This window comes from Hakea prostrata, chromosome 7, assembly GCF_041222555.1.
Source record: "Hakea prostrata isolate BN-2017 chromosome 7, UWA_Hpros_2, whole genome shotgun sequence".
Classification (NCBI taxonomy): Eukaryota; Viridiplantae; Streptophyta; class Magnoliopsida; order Proteales; family Proteaceae; genus Hakea; species Hakea prostrata.
This window is the reverse complement of record NC_142606.1, coordinates 2,236,356-2,260,656: the sequence shown is the minus strand read 5'-3', so window position 1 is coordinate 2,260,656 and position 24,301 is coordinate 2,236,356. Positions and strand designations below refer to the sequence as shown.

At 37.4% G+C, this 24,301-nt stretch overlaps 2 protein-coding genes and 1 pseudogene across 4 annotated transcripts in view; 2 read left to right on the top strand and 1 right to left on the bottom strand.

The window, feature by feature from the left end:
* Positions 1-1,163: 1,163 nt before the first annotated feature.
* On the top strand, positions 1,164-3,496 carry LOC149008905 (cell division control protein 2 homolog A-like; annotated as a pseudogene).
* A 1,025-nt stretch (positions 3,497-4,521) lies between these two features.
* On the bottom strand, positions 4,522-5,829 carry LOC149008904 (uncharacterized). The gene has a single exon (XM_089163582.1). The coding sequence runs from the start codon at positions 5,706-5,708 to the stop codon at positions 4,767-4,769; it is 942 nt and encodes a 313-aa protein (XP_089019708.1). The 5' UTR covers positions 5,709-5,829; the 3' UTR covers positions 4,522-4,766.
* A 3,701-nt stretch (positions 5,830-9,530) lies between these two features.
* The window catches only part of LOC149008903 (uncharacterized), a 29,538-nt gene continuing 14,767 nt past the window's right edge, over positions 9,531-24,301 (top strand). For all 3 annotated transcript variants that reach the window (XM_089164347.1, XM_089164348.1, XM_089164349.1), the window contains exons 1-4: positions 9,531-9,724; positions 10,039-11,799; positions 14,875-14,992; positions 15,074-15,153. In XM_089164347.1, coding sequence (XP_089020473.1) covers positions 9,683-9,724; positions 10,039-11,799; positions 14,875-14,992; positions 15,074-15,153 — 2,001 coding nt within the window. In that variant the 5' untranslated portion in view covers positions 9,531-9,682. The remainder of the gene's footprint in view (positions 9,725-10,038; positions 11,800-14,874; positions 14,993-15,073; positions 15,154-24,301) is intronic.

Genomic DNA, 24,301 nt, shown 5'->3' with positions numbered 1-24,301 from the left:
AGCCATCAACCAAATCTGTAGAATGGTCACCAATCATTCCCAAGAACTTAGGGCTGATGCCAATTTTAACATGGCCGTTAACAAAAGCAGAACTTAGGCTTCCCTTGCTTCCCATTGAACACTCTTCTATTTCTTTCCAATTGTGTGATCCAGCATATGGCAGAATCATGTTTCAAGCTGCTTTAGCTTTGGGGGATAATACAAACTGTGGCCACCACGTAAAAGATTTTCCTCCTATGAAGAGGAATTCATGCATATTCAATAAAATCCAAGACACACACATAGTAAGAAGAAAGTCGAAGGTCGAAGCATATTCCAAAAATATATAGACACCAGCCCCGTCAGCCAAACAATACAAATTACATCAGCCAGCCAAAGAGAAACCTCTAATCTTGCAGAGTTAACGGCTTGGAATGCTATGATATTATGAACGGTTCAAATGCTATCCTGAAAGTTTCATTGAGAAAAATGTCCTCATTGGATTTAATTATTACCACATTTGTTGGAATAATATGATATTATGAATGGTTCAAATGCTATCCTGAAAGTTTCATTGAGAAAAATGTCCTCATTGGATTTAATTATCTATTACATTGGATGAGTGGAATGTATGGGTAACTGACAGAAAGGTCTATTTGCTAGATGGTTAAGATCATTTTCTTAAAAAGAGATTGTTGATTAAATTTTCAGAGTTGTTAGAATTTTGTCACCTAAATGGTATGGAAAAGCTTTTATAAAAATAATGCAATGATGTAGCATGATGCAATGCTATTTCAATTATTGCTTTGGGCTACTTTACTGATCTGTATTTTCCCAATTCTTGTTCAGAAGTCCGCGTGGTAATGGTTGCCAGAATTTAACTTAACCCAAATAACTACTGTTCTTTCTTCTCCATTGTATTGTATTTTCTTGCCTTTTGTTCTTGATTGGAGGATTCTGAGGGGACAAATGTAAAAAATCGTTCTTGCCAATTGAAAAGCTGTCAAATTTTAGATTAGATGCTCTGTGCCTACATATTAGCTATTAACTTTAAAAGTATCATTGTATTTTGGTGTTACTTGATCTTGCTTGTTTGGTTTTGATGTGTTTTTTATTTTTTTTTATTTTATTTTTTTGGGTCTTCTGGTTGATTGACTTTTCCTTGAACAAGGTATTAAATCATTATGGATTACAGGCTGCAGGATGTGGTGCACAGTGAGAAACGGTTGTATCTAGTTTTTGAGTATCTCGATCTGGATCTGAAGAAGCACATGGATTCGTGTCCAGAGCTTGCTAATAATCCACGTGTAATAAAGGTGGTGACATCTTTCTAACTTCGGTAATCTGTGCATTTTTTTCCAGAAGAGTAAGCTTATACTTCTTCAAATACATACAAATGCAAAGGTGATAGGAGTTTATGTTTACTTGGGAAAAAAAGAAAAAAGAAAAAGATCTAGATGATTGTGATCCCTTCCACCCTTCCATATGTACTTGTAGGTTTGCATTTAGTATCCTTTCCTTACTGGTGTATCAATTGTCTGTTTTGCGTTCAATTAGTATTTAAATGGTCATGGTATTGAGGTTTTTTTTTTGTGCAGATGTTTCTTTATCAGATTCTTCGTGGAATTGCATATTGCCATTCACATAGAGTTCTTCACCGAGATTTAAAACCTCAAAATTTGCTGATCGATCGTCAAACCAATGCATTGAAACTTGCAGACTTTGGGCTTGCTAGGGCATTTGGTATTCCAGTGAGGACATTTACTCATGAGGTATGCATTTTTCTTTGTGTGTCTTCTATTTCCTATTCTTTGTTCTGTTGAGGGGTTTCCAACTAAGATTACTGAATTAGACATCTAATTTTTCAAGTGGGAGTAGAATGCAGGCTTGCTCTTACATTCTGATTGCTTTGTTCTGTGTCTGTTTTATCTTCGTTATCTTCCTTTCAGGTGGTAACTCTCTGGTATAGAGCTCCAGAGATCCTCCTTGGATCCCGCCTTTACTCTACTCCTGTTGATGTGTGGTCAGCAGGTTGTATATTTGCTGAGATGGTGAATCAGCAGCCTTTGTTCCCTGGAGACTCTGAGATTGAGGAACTTTTCAAAATTTTCAGGTTTATTGCACATTTCATGTTACACTATACTTGGTGCATATATTTTTTAGCCCAAAAAATTGTTTCGTGCATATAATGTTTTCATAGCTTGTGCATTTTTTTTTGTCATTGCTACTGTTTCACATTCATTTCGGGTTCGTTTTTGAAGATACATGGGTACTCCAAATGAAGAAATCTGGCCTGGAGTGACTTCATTGCCAGACTTCAAGTCTGCCTTCCCCATGTGGCCCCCAAAGGTGATTGGTGTTCTTTTGCAGTTGCTATAATCTTGAATATTTGTAACTAAATCCTTCATCTGTCACTTAGATATGCTCAAATACATAGCATAAGAGAATCAAACCGTGGTTCTATGGTGCAGGAACTGGCAATTGTGGTCCCAAATCTTGAACCAGCTGGAATTGATCTCCTTTCTGTAAGTAAAGCCTTTTTCTTATAGATTACACCAACCTAAGAAAGTATGGAACTGCTTTGAATAGGTCAGCTGAGCATGCAGTTGTAGAATGAATGAGAATGTTAACACCTTCAATAAAGATAGGAAATTTTTGAAGCACTTCAGTATTTCCACCAGAATTGAGAAGGGGTTGCCAAGGGGCTTCTGGTCTCTCTTATAGGAACCTCCTATCTGGACTAAGATTGAATTACTTGGAATAGTGAAGAACAAACATGATGACAATTACAGCAAGAAAATAAAGAAATAAACCTAGTTACGATGGTGCCAGTCACCCCCTACAACATGCGCTGCCCAATACACTTACAAATTTACCAATCCCCTCTCCTCACATTTCCCCCCTTCTAATCCCCCACCAACAACAGTTGGTTATGCTTCCTCCCTCTCTTTCCTCCACATGTCCTTCTCCCTAGGACCTATTACTCACCTTTTTCTTTTTTGGTCTGAATGTATAGGATTTATTAACACAGCTTGGTGTGCATGCCAGTTTTGCATCCATGGATAAGATCTGCAAGAGCACAACGGTTATTGAATTATTATATTGGGTCTTTCATAGTTATCATGGTGTCTAGGTGAACCAAGGTGTTGAAAAGTCCTCAACATGAGGCAACACCAACAATGAATCCACCTAAGTGACGCTTGTTATCAAGGTGCTTGGATGCCAAGACGGTCACCCTGACAAGTGACAACTATGTGGTCTGAAACTTACACCACTGATTAGTACTTTGGTTCTTCTCAGTGATGTTTGTTTTTTTTTTTTCAGAAAAAAATAATGTGGTTATCTTTCAGGCCGGGGACAAAGGTACTTGAATGCTTGTTGCCATTACTTGTTTGACTTATGCGTGCCTTAATAATTTTTCAGAAGATGCTATACTTGGACCCAAATAAAAGAATCACATCACGGAGGGAGTGCCCTTGAGCATGAATACTTCAAGGATCTTGGAGTTGTACCTTGACCACTTGTATCTTCTGCTCTGCAAATTGTTTTGATGACTATATTGATATTTGATAGTACTAGCAACTCATTGCGTTTGATAGTGTGACAATGTGCCCTTTTATCCATTTTATCTCTCTGTTCCTATGTCTGGTCCAAGTCACATTGGACTAGGAGTATAGACACTGGATATAGATGACATTTATTTCAGATTTTCTTGATTTAATAGCAAATATTGTTAAAGACCAAGGTATCAAGGTCAAATCGTGCAATGCCTGTGATAGAATGGGGGCAATGAGAACAAATGCAAGGGAATCAACTTCTATGATGATGCAAAAGCCTAAAGGTTGATTTCCTAGATAGTTGTCTCATCTTGAGATTATTGCCTATTTGTACTATTATTGGAGAGCAATAGTAATTAATCAGTTGATAAGATATGATTACCTTTTCACATGGCCCTTGTGCTATTGTGCGTGTTACTGAAGGTGCATTCAAGGACATCATTGTGATTTTAAAATGCAGGAACTTTAGACAATGTAGTTCGAATCCCCTTGGGGTCAAGTCAAGGGCAAAGCTTCGACATGCATGTATATATAATACATAAAGCTACCCTCTTGAGGATGTGATTGAGATACGTTTAATTAAGCTGGCCAAGATGAATTTAAGTTTCAAGGAAAAAAAATTGATAATAAAAATAAAAAGAAGACTTTAGACCAAGCAAATTGAAAAAGAAACTTTTGCTGGGAAATCGAAGTGCCATCCAGTATTAAATTTCAAATTTTCAAAGATGGTTACCATTATGTGCTTTTGTTTTTCCAGAAAATATCAATGTGACAATCAATTTTGCCTTCTCTCATTGGTGGAATAGTTTATACTTCAAGGCTACTCAGCTTTGAAATTTACCATTGGGTATGATTTTCATTTGTGGCTTTCCTCTATTGCATGTTGTTGTATTTGTCCTTTTTTCTTTTTTTTGGTACCGTTGTTATATTTATCCTATTAGTCTCAATTGACTGTAGGGAGTCTAGGGATATGTTTGGATGCCAACAGAAAAGAGGAATAAGGAGTTGATACTTGATACAGACCGTAGTGACATGACATTGCTCTCGTTTATTCTGATATAGGTAATCAAACAGTCTAAAAACTTCAAGCCTGATTACAAACGAATCCACACAAGAAAATAATAAAGGGAAAGAGAAAACACAAAATGGAAACAAAAAAAGAAGGAAAAAGAACGAAAAACTGACTATAATATATGAACACACCAATCTATAACCAAAAACCAGTTCTCCTCAAAGGAAGATGAAGCAATCCAAAGAAATGAGAGGGTTATTAAGATCCTCCAAGGGAAGAGAGTTATTATCTTTGTCACACACCATTTCTCCAACTGATTTTTGATCAATGATACCATCTTGGATGTGATGAGTGCAAGTCTCTCTCTTCCTCATTAACTGAGACAGCCCATCTCTACTTGCATTGCTCCTATGACTTCTAGGCTGGAGATTTTCCTTCCTTGCAGACGATGAGATAGATCTAGCTACATTGTTCTGAAGATCATAGCTCCTCTTTGGCGAATTGCATCTCTTGGGTGCATTTACAGGGGTTCTCATGCTTTTATCTCCATTGAACCTTCTACTAGGAGAAGGAGAACCAATGTTTCTCCTAGGAAGTAAGCATGTGGGTTCAGGTCTCTCAAACTCTTTCCTGAAACTTCTTTGATGAGAAAGAGTCGGCGAGCTATCACGACTTCTCTTCTGCGGTGGAGGCCCAATTCTTCCTACTTGAGAAGGTTGCAGCAGAGCAGATTTTGGGGATGAATCCAATTTCCGAGTTGGAAACTTAGGACCTACAGCTTTGATGCCCTTGGCAGAACTTTCCTTAACTGGATCGAGTACTCCATGCGGAATTATATGTGGGTTCTCCTTGAGACGATTCCAGAGGAACTCATTTGAGAAAGATCGATCCCTGGAAACCAATGCAGAAGATGAACATGTTGATGATGAAGAAGACAAGGTTGATGAAGAACAAGTGCTTGAAGTGGTGATGTTAGAAATGCAAGAATCAGAGGAAGGTGAAGGAGAAGAAATAAGAGAATTGGGTTCTTTGTTTGGGAGTGAAATTTCAGGAGTAGTAGGAACTGGAGAGATCACAAGCTTGTCTTGAACAAGAAGAGATTCTTCTCTGTGTTTCTGGGCAGGTGGGCGAGGCCTGCATATGCTGATACAACTCCCCATTAGGCATTAGGTAGAGAACTGGGAAGACATGGATGCAACAATAAGGATCGAGTAGGCTTTTAATGGTTCTTTTATATTGAAATTTGGTGACGATTGAGGAAAAAGGAAAAAGAGATTAGATTAGTGGGTAGCTTTTACCTTTCTCAGAAGATAATTTGAATCTGGTCGGGCGGGTAAGAAAGTAAGAATCCGTTGCTCAACGGATATGTCAGGGAAGACCGGAAAAGAGATGATGATGGTGGTGGTCTACGGTAGGACCTTTGGATAACGCGTGGATTACTTTTAAATGGTGAAATGCAATTTGAAGGTGGTCAGTCTTGGCTTCTCAAACTCTCAGTGCTTCAGCTCTACTTTAAACTTGCAGCGTTCATCATCAGACGTGTTTGGCACTTCACATATAAAAGTCATTTCTTTTTCCAACGTGCGAGTAACGTTTAATCTATATATTTCTGTTCCCTTATTGGATAGGGCAAATTACATATACTCACCTATATTTATAGTCAATTACATTTATTATCCTAAAAATAAATAAATTAATTACAAATATTCTTACTGAGAATATCATCATTTAAGCTTTGTAATTAATTGATTTTTTTTAGATAGTAGACGTAATTGATTGTAGATTCAAGGGTCTATGTGTAATTGTCGTATTTAATACATCAAGCTTTCACTGAGACTTCACCTTCTTCTTCTTTTTTTTGATAATAAGTCAAACTTCACTAGAGTCTGGAGATATTTTTCATTGTGAAAAAAAAAATATTTGGAGATGTAGTTTATTCTAGTCCCACCAATTTCATAATTTTTTTTTTTTGTTATGATAATCATCCTCTCCCTAGGCTGTTTTGTCCCTTCAATAAATTTGTTTTTCACAAAAATAAATAAAAAAAATAAAAAACCCATAATACTTTTTAATATGTATAAAAAGTGGTTAGGCTTGGACCTCTTGTTATGATAGTTGGCGAACCTCATATGTGGTCCTGGTCAAGTTGTCAAAGCAATCTCCTAGCAAAAATTGTTGGAATAAATCATAAGACCTTTTTTTTTTGTAGAAAATTGTCTCCTTAAACTTTGTTTTTGTCAAAGCCTTCAATATTTTACAAATCCATAAGTTCAAGGTATGGTGGTCAGCACAAACTTTAAATTCATAATAATATAATTCCTCTTATCATATAAAGAATAAGGATGCAAGAGAAGCCAGAAGATATCTACAGGAAAGCCTCTGCACCTTCCCATGTTAAGATCGATGCGGATGGAACTTCAATCAAGAAGGACCTAAACTTGTTTCAAGCTGGCTTTGGAGAAGTGGCTTGCAATCATCTTAGACAAGTCATCTTTTGTTTTGCATATCCAAGGGGTAACATTTACAAACAAAGCTGGCAGCAGTAACAAGAGCACTTCAACTTGCCAAAATTTCATCTTGTGGTCTCTTTAGTTTGATGCTGTAGGTTGTAAGTATCTTTGTGGTTTCCACTTTAAATGAATTCATTTATTCCAACCCCCTTAAAAAAATAAAAAATAAAAAAAGAAAGAAAGAAAGAAAAGAGAGTCTAAGCATCTGAAGATCTATCTCCCTATGAGCACCATTAACTACCTGCAAGGATCCACCATTAGGGGTGTTAATTTGGCCTTGAGGGCTCAAAACCACTCTAGCATATCTCAATCTTGAATAAGTTTTGGGCCTAAAATTCTAGCTTTTGGAATAAGGAATGATTAGGTCACGATATATATATATATATATATATATATATAGATTAGGGTTTTGATTGAGTGATTGATAAAAGATCAGCCTTACCCCCATCCACACAACCACAACCACCTTGTAGAATACACACACATATTTTTTGTAACTATGGAGTAAGAATATGAAACTTATCATTTTTTCATTAGGGTTAGCCGGTTAGGTTGGACATTTGACTTCATCCTATTAAATTAGGGTTGGGATTAGAATCAAGGTCAAGACAAGGCAAATGGACTAGAATCATGATCTTGAAGTGCTTGACCAAAATCAACCTTTATTGTCTTTTAATTCAAAACAAATATCCATTGTTCAATCAAATCTCTAGTCAATAACCTGTCTATATCATCAGCTGAATTGACCACCTTTAATTTGTGCTTTGTAATAGTAATATAGTATGCCAACCGAAATATTAAACTAGTTAAAATTGAATCGCACTGAACAAAATTCAATTGGCTTTGGTTTTGAAAATTACAATTGTATTTGACTTGATTCAAATAACAAACTAATACCATATCGATTAGGTTTTTGTACTTCTAATGGTGATTAATCCATTTTTTCATTATGGTCCTCTTTTCCTTTGGTCTAATCTTTTTTGATCGATTTTCTGTCACGTGTCACTCAACCATTAAAAGTTGTCTGTATATCGGTAATACTACATAATGTATGCAGAGCTTTACCCTTGGTCCAAGTATTGATTTTTTTACCAACTAAGCAAAACCTTTTGAGGTTACATACATAATCTTTCATATGTAACTTTTCATGGTATTTGATAGTTCTCTCTTGAATAGTTTCATAAACACTTTGTCCTTTTGGAATGAGACTTAGATTATTGTTGTAATAAAAAAGACAATTTTGTAGCTCAGCTTATTGTTGTTTAATATATTTGTGTTTTTTTTCTTTTTTTTCTATAAGGTGGGGTGAAATTTTGGTTTATATATATATTTTTTTGGATTTGAGGTTTATCCGGCCAGTTTGTTTGCGTGCACCACGATTACATCTTCAAGGGAGCTTTTATATAATTAATGCCATCGAATGGGTGCGAACTCAAGACCTCCTCGTGGAAGTTTGAGCCTCTAATCGCTTTACTAACCCATCAATCTCTAGGGGTTCCATGATTACATCCTCAAGGGAGCTTTTACATAATTAATGCCACTGAATGGATGGGAACTCAACAAAAAACTAAAAAAAAAAAAAAAAAAAAAAAAAAAAAAAAAAAAAAGAAAGAAAGAAAGAAAAGAAAAGAAAAAGAAAATAAGAGGCTAGTGGAAAATAGCCTCGTGACAAAATCAAATACGAGTCCGGATCCTCACCCCGTCAGGGGAGCACATATTGCTCCCGATGGCTTCCCAACCACACAAATATGTGGGGCCCACAGGTGAAGAACAATTTTTGAAAAAAATAAAAAAATTTCAAATTTTCACCTGTGGGCCTCACGTGTTTGTGTGGTTGGGAAGCCGTCGGGAGTAGTCTGTGCTTCCCCGACGGGGTGAGGATCCGGACTCATCAAATACAACCAGTTAAATGTTAGATAGAGATTTTTTTTTTAGGTAGAGTTACATAGAGATTTTCTTGGAAAAGAAAAGGGTAAGGCGGGAAAGGACAAGCCTTTAAAATTCTCTATATTAAAGAAAATAGGATTTAAAGCATTCATTTTCGTGAAAATTTAACACATTCCCGACAGTTTTTTTTAAGATCTTCGCCGAAATAGTGTTGTGTATAGCGAGTACATGAGTTCCGTTTCTCACAATTCGATTCCTCCGTCTGATATGATCTTGGCAACTAACTCGTATATCTCAGATGGTCAAAAACCCTGATGCTTAACTTTAATCTCTGATACATTGATGTTTAAGTGTTATAAGCTCACAGGGAATCAAATCCCAAACTAGGGTCCACCTGTACCACGGGACCCAGAGGGGAACACAACCACGCAAACCAGTTATACCATATAAACCATCAGTTCAAAAGATCAAAAGAAATAGACGGTCAGAATCTCGGAGATGAATGAGAGATACCAAAACGACGGCAATAACTAGAGTATTGAAGTTACATTCACCAGCTCAGTCCTTCACGCAGGGTTTCCACAGCCAACCACAATCCCCGATTTTGCCAAGATTTCACCGCTTCGTCGTCTTCGGCATCGTTTGGTTTGCTGTGCCATTTGCTGCTTCACTTTTTCGCGTCTTCTCTTTTGTTTGCTCCAGAGAAAACAAACGTAGTACCGAGATAGTTCCTTAGTATGAACTCAAGAAAGCAGCTTCTCCTTCATCAGAAAGTCGAGGTAGGTATTCTGATCTCTCTCTGTATCTGTTTTTTCTTTGTTTTCTACTTCACATTCTTTTTTACAGATTTTGCTGAGTTTGCGTTTTCATTCTAGTCTATTCATGTGATTTGGTTATCCAGTTCGTTCTTCGAAATGGCATTAATAGATTCAATTTCTTCGTGATGCGCATTGTTGAACTACATATGAACAGAGAGCTTCGATCATCACGCATTCCTCTTTTTAGAAGATGATCCCTCTTTGATTTTACTGAATTGTGTATACATAGATGAAATTGAGCTTATTCGGTGGTGGATTTGATTGTTGTTGCGTAGGTGAGACAGTTTGAGGAAGGTCTAAGAGGTTCATGGCACGCTGGGGTGGTCGTTGGTGTCTCAGACTTCTGCCGCCATGTTAAATACGATGAGCTGTTGTCAGAGGCAGGAGACTCAAAACTCGTTGAGTTAATTCCTGTCACGAAGGCAGTGGAAGGCCTCTGCCGTCGCCGCTGCCATGTCTCCTCCACGTACCGTGGGCGTATCCGGCCTCAACCTCCCCCTTCGGCTGCTCCTGATGCTAACAGGGTCAATTTCTTGTACGGGCTCTGTGTTGATGCGTTCTATGAAGACGCATGGTGGGAGGGGGTGATCTTCGATCAAGACGTAGGAGCAGAGGTGCGTTCAGTGTTCTTTCCAGACGAGGGTGATGAGCTGAAGTTTAATGTGAGAGATCTGCGTGTGAGTCGTAAGTGGGATGAGTACCTGGATACTTGGAGAGACACGGGTGGCTGGCTTTTGATGGAGCTGGCCGAAGAGCTTGGGGGAGAAAGGACTTCACCTCCTTATCTGAAGAAGGTTTGGTTCCATTTACGGTCCAATGCTGGGTTTGTGAATAAAATTTCGGAGTGGACACATGGTAATCCTAATTTGTGGAGAAAGTACGTAATGGAGGTCCTTCCACAAGTTGCAGTTGATTGTAAACAGAACAATCCTGCTGTTGTTCTCACTAGACATAAAAGGAAGCAATTAGAGAATTGCCAGCAAATTGGTGTTGCTTTCCAGTTACATAGTGCCCATTTCCTGAGAAGCAACTCAAATGGGTTTCACGCTGGGGACTCGATTCAGACGAGCGAGAAAACACCTAATGGTTGTCGCAGAAAGAAAGAGCAATCAGGTGATCTACATTTGGAACCTCAAGAAACTCACCAAGATTTGGATCGGGGACATTTGTTCTCCAATTCAAGCAGTGGAAAAGCATTGGAAGATCCTGCCACTAGAAAGGAAAGAAACCAATTCATTACCAAGGGAAGGAATTCAAATACATTGCAGAAAGCCAAGGATAATATGTGTATGCAGGCCCTCACAATTCGGGAAGGCCACGGTGGTGACTTCCCTGTTTGTCAGAAGCAGAATAAGGAGAGACGATATGAATCTAGAAGTAACGGAAGTAGAATTCCTGTCTGTATTACACGAAAAAGGAAGGGGAAGGGTTCATGTAAGATCCAAAGAAAATGTCATTTCCTTAGAGGAAGAAGTTACCCGAAGGAAAGAATCCAATTTATTATGAAGGGAAGGAATTCAAAGACATTGCAGAAAGCCAAGGATAATATGTATACACAGGCCCTCACATTTAGGAAAGGCAACAGTGGTGACTTCCCTGTTTATGAGAAGCAGAATCGAAAGAGACGATATGAATCTAGAAGTAGAGTTCCCATCCGTACTACACAAAAAAGGAAGGGGAAGCATCCATGTAGTGCCAAAGAAAAATGTCATTTCCTTAGGGGAAGAAGTTACCCAAAGAAATTCCAGATGGCTGACAGGAATATTCAGCCACAGCCCAGTGAAGAGCAAAAGACATTTGACGCTCTGCCAAAACATGGTGAAGTTGTTAAACACTGCCGTGGTCCTCTGCGCTTTTCTGGTTATGATAAAAGTGTCAGGCTTAAAGATATGGTATCTCGTCCTAGAAAGCGGAGGAGGAGGCACTACAGTTCCAGTCAAAGTGACACTAGATGTTCAACTTGTCATCACAAAGGAATCCTTATTCTTTGCAATTCCTGTTGTTTGTCATATCATACGAATTGCGTTGGCCTGGAGGTTAGTATTTTATTCCTAATTCCTACAGTTTTTGGTTTCTTTTTCTGAAATATGTGAGAAACCAATGAGGGGCCTTGTTTGGTAGGAGATCAAAGTGTAAACTGAGTTGGGCTGATTTAATAACTTTAGTAGGTACTGTGTTTGGACAAAATACTGAAAAATGTTGAAGAGAAAAGTTTTGTTGGCTTTGTATTTGGGTTATCTTCTCCTTTTCTGTAAACAGTATGGATACTAGATGAAAAACCTGTTCTCCTGGGTGGAGTACATGGTTATGTAAAGGACTAAACCATATGCATGAATATTCTGACTTTGGTTTGCCATGGAAAGGATTCTATTTGGGTAGCTCACTAGTTTATTACACCAAAATTTCCAAGTATGGTAGTTTGGTAATCTTCTTTTATAGATTAGTCATATTTGATTCGAGAGGAAATTTAAAGACATATCCTTTTGTTTAGCCTTAACCTTCAATTATTTACCCAGGATAAAAGAAATGGAAAAGAAAGGAAAAAAAAAAAAACCTTTGTGGACTCGATCAGTAAGTGAGATGAATAGTCTTCAAGGATTAGCTGGAATTGTTTCCTAACTCTGCTTGTTTTCTATATATGAAGATTTGCTGTCATATGGAAGAAGGGAAACAAGAAAAAAGAAAGAGAACAACCAGTAAGGGTTTCTTATACTGCTCTAGGAAAAGAAGATGATCAAATTTCCATTTCTTTAGGATGAATAGAGGGGAATGGTTGGAGCTCTCCCCTTGCATGTTTGAAAACATCTCTTTTCATTTTAAAGTTTCAGAGGCTGGTGGGTCCCTTATTAGAGGATATGAATTATAGTGTGTGGAGAAGTCTTTCTTTATGGATTTGATGCTACAATCCATCAGTGATTGACCCAATAAGAGTCCGTGAAATCCAAAATATGACTGAGACCAAGGTCTATAAGCTAAGTTGTAGATAATTTGTGATATGTTACCAAACTTGTTTCTTTGATTGAACAGTGAACACAATTTCTGTCATACCTGTCCCAAATGAAAGTGTTTTAATCCGTTGTACTGGTTACTGAACCCTATCTAGTTGCATATACTTTAACCCTGAGATCTGGGTCCCACAGAACAAAATTCCCATTAAAACCTATGACATCATTTGCAACCTGGAAGGCACACAAGAATGTCTTGCTTCGTTCTTGGTTGTTCAATGGGGTCGTGATAAATATTTGATTGAAGGTCAGTTCATTGAGATAGGCTTTCATTTATGGGATCAAACTGCAGTTTTCTGATCTCAGGGATAAAATTGATGGTTATTCTTTCCAGATGAACTAGAATATGATTGATTTCTTTAGGGAATAACAATGCAATATTGAACTTTTGATGCTCCATATTTTCTTGGTCCGCACAACTGAATATTGTGACCAAATTGTACCTAAACACTACTTTAGTGTAACTTGTTCAGATCTGCAGGAATAACAATGCCATATTGAACTTTTGATGCTCCATATTTTCATGGTCCGCACAACTGAATATTGTGATCAAATTGTACCTAAACACTACTTTAGTCTAACTTGTTCAGATCTACTGTAAGCCCATTTGTGGCTCCCAAACCTTTATTTTGTCTGTGACGATGTAGCTGAAGGACTACGGCTTATTGTGTTCTGGTCTATGGAGAGCAATAATCAAGTGAGCCAAGCTCTACAGTTATTTATATTTTCAAATTGATTTTATTAATAGTGGGTCAATTTGTAATTATCAAGTGTCTATGAGTGTAAGCAAGGTTTAAAGTATTGATCTGTGTCATGCTGTATTGTATTGGCAGATACGTATTGATATCCATCAGGACCAGCACTGCCTATTTGATAGAACTGATACATTTTTTTTTTTTTGAATGACATCAGATTGTATCATACTTTATTTGCTGATACAGTATGACAGTGACACCAGTACATCTCGATACGATCAATGCATTTATATAGGTTTTGTTGATGCACTAATAAGTATAGACACATATCAGCTGATACATCTTGACATTTTCACTCATAGACTTGATAGGATTCTTATTCTATTGGGAAAATGAAGGAAAACTCTGAACCAAGAGTGTATAACTTTCTAAAAAAAAGAATCAAGGAGCTCTAGAATGTCGCCCTTTGCATCATCCAATATTCTTCATGGTTATAGACTGTCACAACATGTAGGAAACCTCATCTTTTATAACAAGATCAACGTAGTTTTATTTTACTTGATTTCAATCAGAAGTTTGAGATACAGTTAGAATTTCGGCCCCGGTTGCTGTTAATTTTTCCTACCTTCTCTACTGTTATTTATTTCGCCACCACTGTCATGTGTTTGTTGTTTCTTTATCTGTGACTTAAAGAGTATTTCACAAAGAATTTTATTTATTTTCTTTCAGTTTGTTGAAATAGATCCTGGTTTCTCCTTTTTGTGGTCTTCTGGCTGAATTCAATACAGTACAGCCTCTCTTCTGGCTGCTTGTTCTCCTCTTCTTCTCTTCCTTTCCCTATTTCTAATTTCAGCCCATACGATTGACTAAGGAAAGACAACTGAAAGGTTTTATGGAAAGTTTTGGAGGTTAAATTTTTTTTTCAGATGTAGGAACTTTAGCAATGGTTCAGGTGCAAAGTCACCAAGTAGAGAGAGCTGAACTTATGGATTTTATTTATTTATTATCTATTATTATTATTTTTTGGGTACAAGCAGCTGAAGTTTAGAATGCAGATTAGGAATAGTGGAGCATCATTCTCAAAGTATTACTTGAGTCCTTGCCCTTCCAAGTTTCGACACCTTTGGTCACCTAGATGCCATTACGAGTATAAGTAGGGATGAAGTCGGATTGATGGGGGCAGTACTATTTCAAGACAATTTATGAAGTCTGATGGATGGGGGTAGTACTATTTCAAAACAATCATAGGGAAATAGGGAGGAAGATTTTGGCAAATGTGAAGCTCCCATGTCAGGTTTTCTTACTTTTTGCCTAGTTTGAGGTGGTTTGTATGTATCTCTAAAATCTTGACCGATCTTCCTATTCACAATTATTTTTTAATATTTTGAACTTGATATTGGAATTTTTTTAGGATACCCCATTTGGAGACTGGGTTTGTCCATCTTGTCGATGTGGGGTTTGTGGCTTGAGAGGCTCTGGCACCAGCGATAGGCGCTTCATCATCAGTTGTTATCAATGCACAAGACAATGTGCGTATGGACAGTACTAATAACAATATTTTAGGTGTATTTTGTTTCAAGGGTTAACTCAATCATTGTCTCACCTTGTAGATCATATGGATTGTGTAAGTGGAGTATTGCCAACCTCTGGAACTCCACCAAAGAACTTTTGCAGCCAGAATTGTTTTCAGGTACTTTGGTTTTGTAATCTCAAATTTACCCTTTTATTCTTTAAACCTGAAAAGTTATTTTCATGATTGTGATTGTGGTTTTCAAGAACTACCATTTCAATATTTTCTAACTGCAATTATATGTAATTTTACTATCATATTTACTTTTTTATGGGTGTCAATTAGGACAAGCAATCAAATCGAGCCTTGGCAACCTTATCTGCCATCATTAGCAATGTCTTTATCTATCACTCTAAATGTTCACCAGTACTTCACTTTCCTATTTTGTGGATAATGCTTTTTTCCCCAATTTTTGGTTATTCAACTTTTTATTTGTAGTTTGCGAAGAACAATATTGTTCTTTTTCTTTCCGTGCTTATAGATGGTAAGTTTTATAATTAAATTCAATACTGGGTAGAAGATGCAGCTCTTGCTGAAAATCAATAAAATAGTTGTATTATGTGTTAGCAGATATCTGTTTCATCTTTCTTTCCAAGTCAATTCTTGGTTTTAACAAAATGTGGATGTAAATGAGGCTTTCTTGTTAATTTATTTGACATAGTATTGCACTTGACATAATTCCACTCTATGATAGTAGGTATTATTTTCAAAATTTTATCTTAATCTTCACATTTTTTATTGTTAAAGGTGAGAGGGATGTAGAGTAGAACCTTGGGCTACTTGAAGTTTTCCAATTGTGTGTTCTAAGTATTTTTAGACTGTTAATATATGAAGATTTTGATAGTATACGAATGAGGTGAGGGATGGATATAAAGAAGGCTTTTTATTTTATTTTTTTGAGTGTTTATTGTATATCCACCAACCTCCATTCTATCATTGATGAATAGTGATGCAATTAGAAGGCCTAACTGCAGGCTTAGATAAGCTGCTCCTTTTGATAGTGGTCTGTTACGTATAGTGGGTTTCATAGTTGTCATGGCATTGGGGCGATCCAAGGTGTTTTAGGGAATTGAAGCCTTCTGGCAATAAGGCGCTTGCTAAGGCGTTGTCTAGGCAAGTATGACAATTTAAGTGTGGATGCCCCTTCCCCCTTCTTTTCTAATATAAATGCCCTTTACCTTGGGGGGTTGACCTTTTTCTCTTTTCAGGATTTTATTCTTGAACTGCTTTATTGGACTCAAATAAGGGATATTATCTTATCTATGAATAATATTTTAAGTAAATGAAGTATCAAATATAAAATGAGTTTCTTTTATGATATTTGGCATAAGTAAATGCCAGATTTTGATCTGTTACTAATTAGGCTTGTTGAAGGCGCTGCACAATAAGGCGGCAACCGCCTAGGGCCCTATAAATCAGCCTGAATGCCTAGGCAGTGCCTTGGTGACACCTAAGCAATCATGCCTTATTGGCCGCCATATCCCTGTAAACCCAAGTTGTATCCTTTGTTGGAATGGATCGGAGGACCTTGATCACCTCTTCTTTTCTTGCCCTTTTTCCAAATCTATCTGGGAGAAAGCCCTATCTTTCATTTGGCCCTGCTCGAGGCGCTCCTTTGGTTTTGTTAGTGATTGGTCTTGGATTTTGAGAAACTTTTTCAGATTCTACCATTTGTGATTGGGTTGGTAAGCTCGTGTTCTGTGCCACTATCCATCATCTTTGGTGGGAGTGCAATCTCCGAAGATGGACTTCCAAATCCCGCTCCAAAGAAATGATTTGGAATGCCATCTTCTTTAATGTTTCTTCTAGACTTGTAATTTCTCCCCATCCCTTGATTGATGATACCCCAAGGAATAGGCTTATTGTTGTCTTCTGGGGTCTTAACTCTTCTTTTCGGTCTTCCTCTTAAAGGCTGTTTTGTTTGTCCCTCTTTCGTAATTTAATTATTTATTCATACAAAAAACATATGGTGGGGTTAGTATTTCCTGTCAATTGCCATGCCAAAGGTGACAATGTTTGCCCTTTTTGTTGATGTTTCTTGTTATGCTGTATGTAACCCCTTTCATTCTAGTAATACAACTATGACCTTCAAGTGGGAAAAAAATTTGTACATCCAGCTTTGGAAATTCTTCAAGTCTAATAGAGAGTTGCTGATAAGTAGTACGTTGAGTTGGCGGGAACGTTTACCATCTACGGCTTTGATTCCATGTTACCTCTTAGAGAACAAGAGGAAAAATGGAGTTTGAGAAAAAGAAAAGAGAAATTGGGCGAGAGAGTTCAAAGGCCTCACTCATGTTGTGACAAACTCTAGAAACAAGGCTGTTTATTTAGAAGATAAAATTCAGAAACAAAATAGGAATCAACATATGGTTTGACCAACCCTTTCCCCTTGTTTGTTTCGATGTGTGGGGATCTCGTCGTGTTACTTCTACTTTAGGCTTTCAATATTTTGTTATTTTTGTGGATAGTTATTCCAGAGCTACTTGGATATATTTAATGTAAAATCGTTTTTAGTTGTTTGATATTTTTTGTGCTTTTGTTGCTGAAATTAGTACTCAATTTGGGGTGGTGGTTAAGATTCTTTTGCAGTGGTGATTGCGAAAGTATATTTTTTCTCTCCTTTTTAACACTTTTACGACATCCAATGGCATTCTTCATCAATCTTCTGATGTCCAACCTCCCTCCCCCCAAAAACAAAATGGCGTGGCTGAATGAAAGAACCGCCATTTGATGCAAGTCACCCGCTCTTTACTGTTAGAAATGGGGGTTCCCAAACCCTTTTTGGCTGATGCTGTTTTAACTGCTTGTTATCTTATTAATCGAATTCCCTCGTTGGTATGTCGTACTCACTATTATTTCCTTATAGTCATTTACATGTGTTACGTCCTCGTATATTGGAAAATGTTTGCTTTGTCTGGGATCATTACCCAGGGTTGTCTATACTTCGACTTGGAACTTTTAAATGCATGTTGATTGGGTACTCTCACATTCAGAAGGGTTTGCTTTGTTACTCCGTTAAGCTTAGGAAATATTTTGTTACCGTTGATGTTTCATTTTGGGAAATTTTCAGCACTATCCCTTGAGTTACCCCCTAAAATTAATGCGACCCCTTGAGCTATCCAATTTATCAATCCTACCCTCTATAAGGTAAAAAAACATATTGAAGACACCCCTTGCCATTAGGAAATCACAGTTAGGTGATGATATAAGCAAGTTAAATATTTCAAAAGGACAAGAATAGCCTTCAACGTAAAAACCCACTCGCGACTTGTTTTTCGTATCCATCTACCATCTGTGACTACTTCCTCTCTCAATCATAAATCCTCACAAAGTTTTGGAGATAGTGCATCATGAATAATGTTTCAAAAATTAGGATGTAGGGTTAATATTGGAAATGGATGTGTAAAAACTAAGACTAACGGTGTTAGTAATAGGGGGTTTGTCTTATAAATTGAATTATTCAGGTGGTGGCGCTGAAAATTTCCCTTCATTTTTTGAATTTGTTCCTTACTTTTCTGAACCCATTACTGTTTCCTCTTTGAATGAGGATCTCCTTGTCATTATTTCTCAGATTGTTACAGTAAGTCCTCCGTTTCCACCTATCGAAACTGAGGTTACTATTGTTTATCAGAGACATCCAATAGCATCTATGGTCCCTCATGCTTCTGTGGATCCTCCACCATCTTCTCCTCCACTTGTGGATCCTGTGGTAAGTTCTTTTGCTTCTGACCTTGATGTTTTGATTGCCCTTCACAAGGGTATCTGAGTTGTGTCAATTGATGAATGTTGTAAGTCAAGAATTTAAGTGAGAAGGTAGTTTTATCAGTTAGTATGCTTTTATTATTTTAGTCCCACATCAGGTACTCTTGTATTCTTTCTTTCACATTATTATTATAGATAAAGGCCTGCTATGTCACATTGGCATAAGTCAGGATTTATTCAGTAATCCAATACGGTATTAGAGCTACCTGATCTTCTGCCACATCAGACCTAGAGCACCACTGACACCATCACAACACCTCCACAACTTCTGCCACCTACCACCGCCATCACATCTCTCTACACCTCCATTTCAGCCACCCAAAAATCCTTGCAATAGCCTCTAGAAGAGTTGCAAAACTCCAGTGACTCATCTAGGGCCATCGAAATCCCCTTCCCCCCCTTCCTTACTTGGTACGATCTACCCCAGAGGTATTGCCAGCCTCTTGCGATATTACTAGGGTAATCGACCCTCTTTTTCTCCATTTTTTCACTTGCAGTAGGCCCTAGAGAAGTCGTAATCATCTAGAGACACCTCTAGGCCTATTTCCTTGCCTTCCCAGCACCAATAAATGGTCCTAGAGCTACCGATCTCCCCAAAAAAATACTTTAGGGCAATAATTCCTTAGTTTCCATGATTTGAAAATTGTCCCTAAATTTTTTCCTTTATCCTTGACCTTTTATTGTGGATTCCCTTCCATGATTTGTCCCTACATTTTTTTTCCTTCATTCTTTTTTCCTGTGATGGCTGATTCAATTACCCCCACATTTTTTGGTCCATCTGAGAAGCTTCTCGTTTCATCTATTCCTCGGGATCGTGATCTTTCTCCTCTTTAGATGATCATGTTTAAGCTTAATGGGACCAATTATCTTCAGTGGTCTCGTTTTGTTTCCCTTGCCATTCGTGCTCGTGGTTTGACTTGCCATCTTGATGGAATTACTACTAAGCCTTCCACTCTTGGTCCACAATATACTAAGTGGGATGAACCAAAGCCTCATTGAATTTAATTTTTCCATTAGCGGGAGCTCGTATGTGTTCTGTAGTACCGCTTGTAAATACTCTGCCAGTATGAAAAGTTCTTAATGTTAATTGAGTCCCCGACCCTTCTAATCCAGTCCATATGATGTCTTTTTCGGGAGCTAGAGGAAATGCATCTCAGGTACACCAATTAGTAGGGATGAGAGGATTAATGTCGGATCCCCAAGGACTAATGATTGATTTACCTATTCAAGGCAATTTACACAAAGGACTGTCTTTAACAGAATATATCATTTTCTGCTACGGAGCCTGCAAGGGGGTTGTGGATACTGCTGTCCGAACATCAAATGCTGGATACCTCACATGCAGGCTTGTTGAAGTAGTTCAACACATTGTTGTCCGGACAAAATAGATGAAACGAAAGAGATCCGACTGAATGGAAACGGAAAAACAAAGGATGGATTCCACTTTAACTTTAAAGAGACATCCTATATTATTATCTGGACTTTTCATCCAGATAATTCAAAAAGTCCAGATAAATCAAAGTGAGAAATACTTTAAGAAGAAGAAGAGAAAGACAATTTCTGGTTTGAAAAACCTCTTGTTATTGTCGTTTTTGACTATAAACGATGGAATTGGCCATTGAGATATATATACCTAAGAAAGAAACAACTGAAAAATGCCATAAGAAATGAAATGTCACAATATTTTTTTATACATGTCGAAGTGATGGAAATGATTCAGTTCTAGAGCCAAAGATCGTAGTTCTCGAACGAGCAATCGAAAAGATTCTGGAGCATCCTTAAGGTTAGGTATTGTTCCCCCAATGATTGTAGTCCCAAGTACTTCCTGATGGGCTCTAATATGATTAGATTTATAAGTAAGCATTTCTTGTAAAATATGAGCAACACCAAATCCTTTTATTGGATCAAATGACAAAGACATTGTTGAGAAAGAGATGGCTTTTCCTGGATGAAATGAAACATTTGATTTATGTATTAGGAGAAAGATTTTCCATTCCTTAGCTCGGAAAGATATGTGGTCATGAAAGGGGGATTAAGTGGATCAGAATTGACAGGGTGGTAGAGTCGTGGAAACACTTGTTTCTTCCATATTTTGGACCTTAGCTCCATGGAACAATATGCTACTGCTGAAACATGGAAAGAAAGAGATGGCTTTTCTCGGATGAAATGAAACATTTGATTCATGTAACAGGAGAAAGATTTCCTATTCCTTAGCCTGGAAAGATATGTGGTCATGAAAGGGTGATTAAGTGGAATAGAATTGGCGGGGTGGTAGAGTCATGGGAACACTTGTTTCTTCCATATTTTGGACATATGAATGGTAAGAACTAGAATTCTTATCAATACTGGAACTCAAAGGGAAGAAAATGGATTTATGGATGGAATAAAATATGCAGTATTTACGGACAAAGGTATTCGGTTATTGGGGAACAATCAATATACTTCTAATGTTGAATCAGGATCGACTAGGACAAAAATAAAGCATTGGGTCGACTCAAAATCTCGTGCTAAAGAGCGTGGAGGTTCAGTCCTCTTGAAGGCATAATATTAAGAATGCTCATTGAATAAGCAATTCAATAAGAGATCTCGGATCGAATCGATATTGATATACCGAGTATCTGTTGATACGAAGTATTCCGGAGACCCCCATGATCCGTGTTCGAGCTGTTGGAATTGGAATAAGCTCGGCAGTGGATCACAAATCTTGGCTATCTTCTCTATCTAATGAATGGAAAGTCCGCTTTGAAATCGTCCGCCCTGCACCCACCCACCAAGTATATGCTTCAATAGGAATCAAACAAGGGTAGATTGATACAATAGAAACCTATGGTAAAATGCCCGCTGACCCACTTAGATCCAGCTTTACTGAAGCTTTTCTGGTTTACCCCAACATTAGCCACTTGTCTGAATGTTGCTAAGTAGTTTCTGGATGTCAAATGGACCTCCCTAGAAGGTAATTTTAATGTGGCCAATTTACCCTCTTTTGCAATCAGTTTCGCTACAGCACTTGTTTGCCCGTTTCCTTTTTTTCTTCTTTTCTTTTGTAAAGACGAAGAAAGATATTCCATTTTCTCTCTTATTTTATTTAGTACGGCGACGAAGAATCAGACTATCACTATATTTATTCCTTGTTCTAATTCTTCTTCCAAGCACAGGATAACCCCAAGGGGTTGTGGGTTTTTCTTTTTACCAATTGGGGCCCTCCCTTCACCATCCCTATGGGAATGGTCTACAGGGTTCATAACTACTCCTCTTACTACAGGACGCTTGCCTAGCCAACACTTAGATCTGGCTCTACCCAAACTTTCTGGTTTACCCCAACATTAACCACCTGTCCAAATGTTGTTGAGTTTTTGGATATCAAGCGGTCCAATGGCGTTCAGTTAGATAGGAACAGATTTGATAAATACTGATAACTCTCTGATTGAGTAAAAGATCCATTAGATAATGAACTTATGAACTATTGGTTCTAAGCCATCTGTGGGGATGAATCAACAATTCGAAGGGTCCTGAAGCACTAGGGGATTTTACTCGTTGGTGTCAATTAGGTGTCTGTGGACTTTTGTTGCTCTCCATGGTGCTTTCGGACTAATAGGTTTCATGTTGCGTCAATTCGAACTTTGCTCGATCTGTTCAATTGTGACCTTATAATGTAATCGCATTTTTTGGTCCAATTTATTATTATTTAAATGAATTTGTTAATTGAATTGATTCTCAATTATTATAATTTAGAATAGAATAATCAAATTCTAAATTAGATTTAGATAGGGCTATATGGACTCGAACCGTGGACCTTCCCTGTAAAACAGATTAAACTTTTTATTATCGAAATGATTCGAACGGCTTCAAAGACCCCCTTCATTGCTGCTCCTCCAGTAGATATTGATGGTATTCTTGAACTTGTTTCCGGGTCTTTACTTTATGGAAACAATATTATCTTTGGTGCCATTATTCCTACTTCAGCGGCTATAGGTTTGCACTTTTACCTGATATGGGAAGCGGTGTCCATTGATGAATGGTTATACAATGGTGGTCCTTATGAACTAATTGTTTTACACTTCTTACTTGGTGTAGCTATGGCGAAAGGGGACATTGGAATGGTCTTAGCTCCTAAATATTCAGACAATAAAAAGAAAAAAGAAGAAAAAAAGGACATTGAGATAGTTATGAATTCCATTACTTGATCGGACAATCCAAAATTCAGTTATTTCAACTACATCGAATGATCTTTCAAATTGGTCACACGGTAGACGAATAAAAAGGGATGTAGCGCAGCTTGGTGGCGCATTTGTTTTGGGCACATAATGTCATGGGTGTAGATCCTATCATCCCAACCTATTACTTGAAACATTGGAGCAAGAGTCAATAGTTATAGGAATAGAATATTCTGATTATGTTTACTGGACAAATTTCCAACTTTTTTCTTTTTAATCTTATGGAATGGATCATTCCGAGGACATGCTAAAAATGATGATAAATCTCGTTGTAAAATGAATAATAAAAATATTAATTTACTAAAGTGAATATAGGTCTTCGCCGTCGATCATTGAGGGAGGTGAACTTATGATAAAGAAGAGAAAAAAGAAAACTTCTCTTTATTGGTTCTACCTCCTATTTTTTATGAAGAGAATGAATCTTTTTATCAAAGGATCAGAAAAAAATCGATCCGAATCTCCTGCGGGAATGATTTGGAAGAGGTCCAAAACCAAAAAAAAGGAGAGTCTCAGTGATATATTATTCTAGTATAGATGTATGGTCTATGAATCATTTCATAAAAAGCAGTGTAATAAAGCATCAATTCAATACTGATTCGTCAATAACCATAATTAGTTGAATCTAGTTCATAGGAAAAAAATCAGCCATGGATGCTTAATAGGGATCATCGTACGTCGTGAATAACCAAATTCTAATTGAAATGAAATCTGTAGGAGGAATCAATGAAACATGAATCAATGAAAGGACAAAGTTCCAATTGTTTCGAACTTTCTATTTTTGGTATGGGATATTTATGGAATCCCCATGAATAGGATCAAACCTTATTCCCTGGTAGTTACATGATATTCCAATTTGTTATTCTTAAGCAAGACGCATGACCTCAAGGTTATGAGCCTTGCGAGCTACCAAGCTGCTCTACCCTGCATTGAAGAGAAGAACTAGGGAGGAGTCGAAAAACGAGAATTGGATGGGCCACCTATCTGTTTGTCCCCAATAATTAATTCTCGTTGACCGTGTCCTACAGGAATCATCGAATCAATAGCAATAAGCTCCGTTTGAAGAGGTTCATATACGGAACGTCTCGAAATAATACCTTGGGCAAGAGATGACAGGATCTGAACTCTTCATCTCGATCGAATTTTCAGATTTATTATTAGAATAGTGGAAACAAACATGATTCAATGTGTCAGATCCACTTACTTTTTCTTTTGTTGATTTCTAATTTTTACAATAGAATTGATTTGATTGGAATAATGGATAATTGAAAAAAAGTTAAATGTCTGATAGCAAG

Bases quoted from the DNA above. Each gene is read 5' to 3' on its own strand.
- LOC149008904 (XM_089163582.1), bottom strand. From the start codon at position 5,708: ATGGGGAGTTGTATCAGCATATGCAGGCCTCGCCCACCTGCCCAGAAA.